The 9,586-nt window shown below is 49.6% G+C and overlaps 1 protein-coding gene across 1 annotated transcript; it reads left to right on the top strand.

Annotated features, from left to right (window-relative positions):
- The first annotated feature begins 1,457 nt into the window (after nucleotides 1–1,457).
- Nucleotides 1,458–9,307, top strand: BLCAP (BLCAP apoptosis inducing factor). Its single transcript, XM_054644457.2, has 2 exons — nucleotides 1,458–1,692; nucleotides 7,692–9,307. Exon 2 carries the CDS (start codon nucleotides 7,781–7,783, stop codon nucleotides 8,042–8,044), a length of 264 nt encoding a protein of 87 aa, XP_054500432.1. The 5' UTR covers nucleotides 1,458–1,692; nucleotides 7,692–7,780; the 3' UTR covers nucleotides 8,045–9,307.
- Nucleotides 9,308–9,586: the final 279 nt, after the last annotated feature.

Raw genomic sequence — 9,586 nt, 5'->3', positions numbered from 1 at the left:
GATCCTGAAAGTCCCCTGAGTGCCATGGGAATCATAGCTGGCATCTAGTAGTTATTTTTACTATGAACCATCAGAGTTGGCATCAGCCAAAGGCTTTAGGGCCATTCCTATGCAGTGCCATAAACCAGGAATTTATGGTTCCAACACCCCATAAAAAGGTCAGGCCAGAATAATGGCAGAGCAGAGGGAAACTCTCCCAGGCTGGATACATGCTTGTAGAGCCAGTGGGAGAGCAGGTCTTATCATAACTATCAAAAATGCACAGGCCAGCCAAGTGGAAAACTGTGGGAAATGTGGGTGGCCCTGCAACTGTGGCTGGGTGGGTTTTAAATGGTTGTGAAAATGCCAAATCTTGGTCTTTGGGGTTTTGGGTTTTGTTTTTCTTGGGCTGTTTTTCTTCTTTCCTTGGGTTACTCAGTACAGGAGAGACATGGAGCTCCCCGGGGTGAGTCAGGGGAGGGCTGTGAAGATGGCATCTGTCTTACAAGGAAATCTGAGGGAGCTGGGGCTGTTTAGGCTGGAGGAGAGATGACAGAGAGGGGAGCTTGTCACTGCCCATGAGCAGCTGCAGGGAGGGTGTTGTGAGGTTGGAGCCAGGGTGCTGAACAGTGGGATGAGGTAACAGGAACACTGGAAGTTCCACCTGGACATGAAGAACTTTACTGCATGAGTGAGTGGAACAGGCTGCACTGAGATATTCCTGTGCCCCTGGACACGGTGATCCAGAGCACTGTGCTCGAGGGGACCCAGTGGAGCAGGGCACTGAGATATTCCTGTGCCCCTGGACACGATGATCCAGAGCACTGTGCTCGAGGGGACCCAGTGGAGCAGGGGCCTGGAGGGATGGCCTGGAAGGATGGCCTGGAGTGGTCCCTGCCCAGCCTCGCTGTTCTCCCTGGCTCTGAGGCAGCACAGTACAAGGTGCAATGGAGCGTGCAAACACAATGGAATAATAACCACACAATATTCTGAGTTGGAAGGGACCCCTCAGGATCCTCGAGTCTAGCTCCTGGCCCTGCCCAGCACACCCCAGGAATCCACCCTGTGCCTAAGAGCGGTGTCCAAACGCTTCTAGAACTCAGACAGGCTCAGGGCTGTGACCACTGCCCTGGGGAGCCTGTTCAGTGCCCGACCACCCTCAGGGTGAAAATCCTTTTCTAATACCCAACCTAACCCTGCCCTGACCCAGCTTCAGGCCATTCCCTCGGCTCCTGTCACTGCTCATGAGAGCCAAGAGACCGGAGCTGCCCCTCCTGAGGAAGCTGTAAGCAGCGCTGAGGACCGGAGCTGCCCCTCCTGAGGAAGCTGTAAGCAGCGCTGAGCTCTCCCCCTCAGCCTCCTCTTCCCCAGGCGGAACAGCCCAAGCGTGGCTCATTACAAGCACCCACAAACACGAAAATCTTTTCACAAAACGCGAACCCAGCCGGGGCCGGCCGCCCTGCCGTGCGCAGGCGCAGCGCCGTCGGCGCAGGCGCAGCAGCCGCCGCGCGGGGCTGCCCCGACCCGCCTGAGGAGCGGCCGCTGCCCGCGCCCCCGCCCCGCCGGCCGAGCAGCGGCAGCAGCAGCGCCCCGCGGCCGGCAGCGCTCCCGGGGACAGCAGCGCTCCCGGGGACAGCCGCCCGGCCGCCTGGGGAGGCCTGGCAGGCCTCTCCCTCCTTCCTCAGGGCGGCCCCGGGATGGCGGCGTGAGGCGGTGAGTACGGGCCGGGGCCCAGCGGCGGGGCTGGCGGAGCGGGGCAGCGCTGCGAGCTCCGGGGGTCGGCTGGGGGAAAGGGGGAAGGTTTGCCCCCGCCGAGGAGCCCCGCGCTCGTAGCCCTGAGTGCGCCGGGATGGGAAAGGCTTCAACCGACCCCGAGCTCGGTGCCAGCATGGAAATAACAGCGCTGTGTGTGCCCTCCCTCCCTTCCTGCTGCTCTCGGCCGCGAACCTCTCTGGCTCTCGTTAGCGCCTTCTGAAAGGAAAGCCGGGTCCGTTTCTCCCCAGGGCAGCACAATGCTCTGACACGCTTTTGTCCAGGCAGCTGGACGGGGTGGGCCCTGTGGTTTCCTTCCAACCCGGGTTATTCTATGATAATCTGTGAATACAGACTGTTGTGTTCAGCCAGGTGCCCTCCCCGAGCACCCATACGTGCTTTGAGCCAGCTACAAAGTGAGTTTACAAGCTGTTCTGTCATAGGAACATTGCTCATGATATCCCAGACATGCAAGTGCAAGAGAAGAGGAAAAACAAGCTCTTAAATGCAGCCCACAGCATGCTGAACTCTCTCATACTTCCTTGGTACCGAAACATTTCAATGGACCTTGCAAGTACTGTCATACTGTCATAGTGCAGTAACCTTTGTCTTCTCAAACTGCAGGAGGTCATAACTCTTCATAGCTGCCCAAACAGCATTTTTGCCTTTCCTAATCTGAGATGCCGAAAACTCTCCCTTATCAGGCTCTCTTTGGACCTCTGAAGCCTGCTGAAGGCACAGAAGGTAGAGAAGAGGTCTAAATTAAAACTGCTTTTCTCAGGGAACTTGGAATGGGCCTGGAAGCTGTGATCTGTGGCAGTTAGACAAAGGCAGAAGGTGGGAATGAGGACCTCTGAATTGGTACAACTGGAAGTAGTAATACTTCAGATGACAGCTGTGACTGCTGGCATCTCTTCCCAGCACAGAGCTGACTGACTTAAGAGCTTCTGCTCCTCTGATTCCTGATGATTTCCAGGCCCATTCTAAGCTCTCTGAGAAAAACAATTAGTTTTAGTTTGGATGTCTCCTCTGCCTTCCTGCTCATGGGTGGAGAAGGATTCACCCTGGTGCTGTGAGGGCATTGCAGATGGAGTGGGTGCTGCCTCTGGACAAAAGCTCATCCATCCCCATCAGGAATGAAGCTCAGAGGGCAGCTTTGGAAGTGGTGACAAGAGTGGCCCAACAGAGAGCCTCCACTTTTCACCAAGTGGGTTGCTTTGGCTTGTGTCTAGCTTGAGAAATCAGAATACTAACCCCAAGGCTTGGTTACTAAAGGATTTGTTGCTCTTTTTGGAAGCTGTTGTGAATTATATTGCACCATTTCTGACTCCACTCAAAGTGTCCAAGGCATGATCCAAGACTAGGGTAAGGCCTTTGCCAAAAAGTATAGACTCACTCTTTCCAGCTGAGTCATACCAGCAGATAAAGCTATTTAAAAAATTGAAATAATAGTGGCAAGACTAAAAAAAAACCCAGAGAAGTTAATCCCTGCTGCAAATAGGTCTTAAAGTTTGAGCAGTTATGGTTCTTGGGTTTACGACAGAAGGTTGGCATCTGGGGAGCTGGTCTGCTGTTGCTTTTTTTAGCTGAACTCTTCAAACTTGTCACTTGATAGTTCTTCAGCTCTCTTTTTGTCCCAGGGGTTTAGCTGTTGTGTATTTTTCAGCAGCTGTTTTGGGTGCTGTGTGATATTTGAGTTGGTTTTGAGCACACGCTGGCAGTGTAAAGCACTGCCCACTCACATCAGTTAGTATTTGTGACAGGGTTTTGAGTAAAACAATTTTAAGCAGACAGGTGAGCATTGTAGGTAAGAAACACATCCCTGAGCCTTCCTCTTCAGTTTATGTGCACTGGATGACTTAAAAGACTTTTATCTAACCAGTGTGGCTTTTCATCACAAGCAGAGACTTCAGCTTTTGGGAAAGGGGGAGGATGATACCAGCACGCCCCAATAAAAAGGTTACTCAGTGTTTTATTGCAGACCTTTCAGCTCTCAGCCTGGGAGACTCTTTCTGCAGCATCTGCTTGGGGAGTTCTGTGTGGACAGCACTGGCTTAAAGGCTGCCTTTGTAAGGGCTGAACAAGCTTACCCTTGAAGTGCTTAGGGAAGGCTGGCTGATTATTCTCCCCTTGCAGGGTAAATGGACTGTTAAAAAATTCAAATGTTCTTGAGAAAGGTACAGACTTGGTATTGACATAGTGATGTGCCAAACCTGTGGTGTAGGAACACCTCTCAGTGTGTTGATTGCTGAGTTAGTCTGTAGAATATGAAGGAACAGCTTGCTAGCTCCTCAGATGGATTTATTCCAAAACGTGACTGATCCATTGCAAAGCAGTGCTGTGTGCTACTCACCCTAGACCTGTCATAATTGAGATTTTGTTTCTGCTTGGGAAAGGTCTGCTGCTGCCTTTGCTCTGGAATTCCAAAATCCTCCACACAAACACACACCAGTAGGACCTGAATGTTTTTGGGAGGGAAGATGACAGCAGGGAGGGCTGGCAGTGCAATGGAAGCCAGCTAATAAGCATGTGGAAAAGTGCTGGTGCTTGCTTATTAAGGAGGTGTGCAGGGAACCTCCCCTGGCTGCTCCTCTGCCTGCAGGAACTGGCAGAGGAGGCTCTGGCAGCACGTGGAGATCAAACTGGGACACGGTGGGAGCATCACCAGCTCTGCTGCTGAGGGGTCTGAAGTGAGTTCAAGTGGCTCCAAGAGCTGTGGAGGGATGAAAGGAGGAAGTGGGAAGGAGCTGTCAGGTAAACATGAGTGGCCACCAAATCAGGTGACATGAGGAGCAGCACAGGGGCAGGTTTGGGGATAGTGGGACACGGGGCTGGCTGAGGCAAGAGGTGAGTCAGGCAGGGGAGAGCAAGAGCAGCTGGCTGAGGGAAAACAGGATGCAGTTGTGAAACCAGTCCTGTTGGGTGACAGCTTATTATTTGCTCTGGAACATGGTAATCTTTGGCTTGGGTTGTGAGAAGGGGACAAAGACAACAAAGTAGGAATCTTTAATTTGCAAATTTCACCTTGCTTGAGAAACCAGGCAAAACCAAATGTTGTTGTGGCTTCCAGAAGGATCTTGCTGTCCTGGGCACGAAGGAGAATGTTCCCTGCTCAGTAAAGAGCTGATAGCAGGAGGTGCTGTTTCTCTTGGATCAATAGAGTGTAAAGAGAACTCAGTCTCAGTGCCAGCTGTACAGAGAATCTCTAGTGAAGAGCACATATCTTACTGGTGGAAAGTCCCTTGAGGGAGACAGAACTGTAGCAGCTCCTGTAGTAAGTACTTGGTCTTACTTTTAGTACAGGATCAGCTGTGGGATACAGCAGAGGGTCCTCAGCCTTTAACTGGTTGGTAGTGAAGGGACTCCTGAGAATAAAAGCAAACTGGCTACAGATACAAAGAGCAGCTGTTTGAATGGCTGCATTTGGCAGAAATCCAAGAGGTTTGCAGGTTGAAAGGCATTGGCATTGAAACTTCATAGTAAGAATAACTGCTATTAAATGGTTCTTTATTCTGCAGTGTTTGCATTGATTGCTACAAGCAGCTGGTTCTTGCAGGAAGTACTAATATTTAAAAATGAGTAACTTGTTGTGAGGTGGCTTTGTGTTTGTAGGAACTGCTTAAGTAAAGCTTAGACACTTAAAATCAACTCAGTATTTAGAGTGTTATTGTTAAGAGCATTGTAGGAGTGAGGAGGCCAAACCATGAAGTACAAAGTGTAGCTACAACACAAATTATAATTATTTTCTAACTGTAGTTGTAAAGTTTGGGGCTAAAGGCTCAATAGTGAGATATGACCCTGTTAAAGCTGAGAGATTTGTGACATTAGTTCTGAAAAATTCTAGTTCTTTGTTTCAGCCTTTTGCTACTTAACAGACACTTTCTCTACCCATTATTTTACTCTAGAGACAGAAAACCCAAAGCAAAGTAGGCACTTTAAACTAAAGTTTTGAGAACAGCTGACACAAATTGCCACAGAAGTCAAGCTGATGCAACTTAGGGCTGGATCTGGCAAAAACATAAGGTGGTGTTTAGGCACTGATTTTTAATGCTTGGTGTTTGGAGCACTTGTGAGAAAAAAATGCAGGAAACTTCAAGAAGGGAACAATTCAGGAGGATTAAAGCAGCTGCAGATCATTGATTTAGTACAACTTTGCTGCATTCAATGCAGTCTGAACTGAAAACTTTGGTGATGGGGTTTAATTACCTTCCTGTTCAAATATTTGTTCTTAGATTTTTTTTTCTCTCCATTCTTCCCCTTGGCAAAAAGTTCTGTAGTACTTCTGTGGTATTGTTTACTCCAGAGACATCTGAGCAATTCACAAAGGCAAGCAGAGAGCATGTTTTGTTATGAAATGAGTAATAGCTAATTGCACCTTACAGATGGGGGAAAAGGCTTGGGACTAGACTTGCCCTTAAAGGTGCAAGTGAGTGACCTCCCTAAAACAGGACTAACATTGGGAGCTTTATTCCTGTGACTTGGCTTTATCTGTATTGCAGCATAAAATAACTTTTTCCTTACTCTTTGGCTACTGAGCTGCAGCTTAGTTTTACTAATGGAACTCCAGCTGCTCTCTCTGCTGGAGAACACTCCCTTGCAGGAGCACCAGCACAATGTACTTTCCCCACATAATGTTTGTGCTGCTGGAGATGTTGGCCTGCATTTTCTTACTAACATTAAAGTACAATAGATGGTGCTGCTCAGGATGGCAGCATTTCCTGCTGCTGACAGCAGAGCCCATTGCTACCTGCGAGACAAGTCTGACCTCAGAGCTCTTTTGGAAGAGAACCTCCTGTGGTTTTCTCTTGGCTTTTCTCTGCAATCCCTCATTCTCCCTCCCTTTGGCAGGAAATCCCTTCTCCTGCCAACAGGAGCCAGTGGAATGTGCTGTTTGTTTACATTCTCACTCCTTCATCCTACTAACCTTCCCACCCCCCAGCTGTAATCCTGACAGGCTCGGCTGAGCCCTTCATCCTTCTGAGGGAGCACTGCTTCACTGAGTAATTGCAGACACAAGGCTTTCTGCAAGGAGCTGTCCCCACCAGCTCTTGGTGGGGGTGAGGCATTTATTGTTTCTAAAGCCATTTGAAATTCTTGAAGGGGTTTGTAGTGCTTCAAAGGAAAAAACAAAAGCACACACTTAATGTCATTGAGGGGGTTGCTGAAGGTAGGAGCAGGTTTTCTGGACTTGCAGCATGCTGCCATCCCTGCCTAGGAAAGCCCTTAAAGCCCAGTTTCCAAAGGGTTTTATAATAATCCAAGTGAGGAAATCCTGTGTTTACAGCACTTAATGGAAATTGCCATTCTGAGCCTGTCCTCCCGTTTGATCTATTCACATACTTCATCTTATCTGACTTTAGCTGTTTGGCAAGGATTATAAATCTTTAAGCTGTGACTGTCCTCCCCTTTGTTTTGCAGCCTGGACACTGCTAGGGCTTTCCTGGGTACCTTGATGTGTAGCTGGGTCTGGTGCTGTCCTGCTGGAACACTTTATTGTTTGTGTGCAGAACAATTCCTTACACTAATGCTTCCTTAACACTTCTCTGTAGCACCAAATAATGATTACCCTTCAATTGCATTTCTTTATATCATCACTCAAGCCTTTGGACTGTCTTGGATCAATGTGTGTAGGGAAGGCTGTGACAGCTTGTTTCCCATTTCCACCTCTCCCTTTCTGTACCTGCACTGTGCTAAAAGGGTCTCACTTGTTAGCCTGGATAAAGGCCTGAGTAACAGAGCACACAGGATGCATTTCTATACCAGCATTAGCTGATCCTGTCCCCAGCTGAGTGGTTCAGAAAGCAGGGAGCTTTCCACCAGCTCCAAGACACACCAGAATTTAGTACTGGGAGTTCAACCATCAGCATATGATGTTTGGGAGTAAATGAAGCTTTAGAAGAATGTCAGTTGATTTTTTTCCCTTCATTTTCTGAGAGTCTGACATTTCCTCCTCCCTACAGAGCAGCCTGCCCTCCGGAGGAGTTGCTGGAGCCTGTTCTGGAGCACATCTGACTGCTACTGCCAGCGAGGCCCCAGCCAGCCACCCACCATGTACTGCCTTCAGTGGTTGCTACCTGTCCTGCTCATACCCAAGCCCCTCAACCCAGCCTTGTGGTTCAGTCACTCGATGTTCATGGGATTCTACCTGCTCAGTTTTCTCCTGGAACGGAAACCTTGCACAATTTGTGCCTTGGTCTTCCTGGCAGCTCTATTCCTCATCTGCTACAGCTGCTGGGGGAACTGCTTCTTGTATCATTGCACAGGATCCCAGTTACCAGAATCAGCTCACGATCCCAGCATAGTGGGCACCTAGAAAATCATAATCTTCCAGTCTGCTGAGGGCTCTTGTTTTGCTTTTTAAAAAAGGGGTGGGGCTGGGGAGGAGGGGGGTGTTGGGTGTGGGACTGGAGTAAGGACAACCTATTTCCTGTAACTGTGCGTGGACTGGAGTGGCAAATTCTTCCCACTCTGCCTGTGAAATCGACTCGTTTACTGTGTGAACTCTGGCAGTACCACCTGCTTTTTTAGGAGCAGAAGTCTTTCTTTTTCTTTCCCGTATCACCGGGAGCAGACACCAGCCCTCTCAACTGAGAACTGCTGGAAGCCTGAGCTGCTGGCCCTGCCCAGCTGGGAGTGCTGGAGTTGTGACACACAAATGTCTGCATTAGGCCATGATGGCCTAACTCAGGGCTCTTGGCCCACTGATCCTGCTTGAATAGCTGCAAGATTCTCTCAGTCTCTCTTTGTGGGGAGCCAGCCTTCCCACCTTGCTGATCAAGGGCGAGTGCAACAGCTCACAAATGGACTTGGCCAAAAGCTGCTGGAGCCAGAGGCAGTTGAGTCATCTCCTCCTGCTCAGCCTGCCAAAGAGATGTGTGCACTGCCCAAGTGCTTTCTGAACTCTTTGCTCCGAGATCCCAGCCTGAAAGCCTCACTTATGCTGCTGCTTTTATAAAGCCTGACAGGCAGTAGAGACTCTCTCTTCCCCTCCTCTTCCATGTCCTGGTTTTACCAAGGTATTGACCATTGGGAGAAAGAACCAGCATGCTGCAAGACACAGGGTTTTGGAAGCCACTGTGAACTTTACCCTACAGAACTCATGCTAGCCCTAAAGGCTGGGTGTGGGCAGGGCAGGAGAGGATCCATGAGGTGGAGGCATGGCTTGAAGCAGTAAATGCTTCAACCATTTTCAGAGATAATGGTTTTGGGCCAGAGGTGACAGAAGGTGCTGGTGCTACTGACTAGAGAAGGGCAGAGGCTGGAAAAATGCCTGGTGTCTCCAGCTTCCCTGGCAGAAGGATGGCAAGAATCCAAGGTGATGGTGGTCAGGCCTACAGCCTGGGGCAGAGGTTGGTTTGTGAGAAGCCTTAGAGGTTGGCACAAAACACTTACCTCTAAACTTTCCCTCCCCTTTGCCATCTGTTTGTCTTTCCTTCAGTCTTCTGGTGGAGAGCAGCAGAAGTGGCTGTTGCTGTCCTGAGGCAGTTCAAGCTATGAGGTTGTGAAACTTCCAGAGTATTGTTTGTTCATTGCACAGCTGTTCAAAATGTTTAATAAAGCTTTATAAACTTTGGTCTATGGCCTCCTGCCCAGCATGATGCATTGGCTGCTCATTGTGGATGCCTTAGCCCAGCAATCACGTGTCCCTGCATCGTTCCTGTTCCCAGCACAGCAACCCCCAGCAGTCCCCAGCAAGAGGCAGAGCCTGTTTGCCCTGTAGCTCCCAGTACTGACTCCTCTTGACTGTTTGGGCTGACTGGGAGCCAGACTGGCAATTCCTAAACAGCCTCATCTCACAACCAGAAGCACTTCTGTGTCCTGTGTGTCTCTGCACTTACATGACAGATTCCCCTTT

Source organism: Agelaius phoeniceus, chromosome 17 (genome assembly GCF_051311805.1).
Source record: "Agelaius phoeniceus isolate bAgePho1 chromosome 17, bAgePho1.hap1, whole genome shotgun sequence".
In the NCBI taxonomy this organism is placed as follows: domain Eukaryota; kingdom Metazoa; phylum Chordata; class Aves; order Passeriformes; family Icteridae; genus Agelaius; species Agelaius phoeniceus.
This window is presented reverse-complemented; position numbering and strand designations above follow the sequence as displayed.

What these genes read in the sequence shown, in the direction of transcription:
- BLCAP (XM_054644457.2), top strand. Translation starts at nt 7,781, where the DNA reads ATGTACTGCCTTCAGTGGTTGCTACCTGTCCTGCTCATACCCAAGCCC.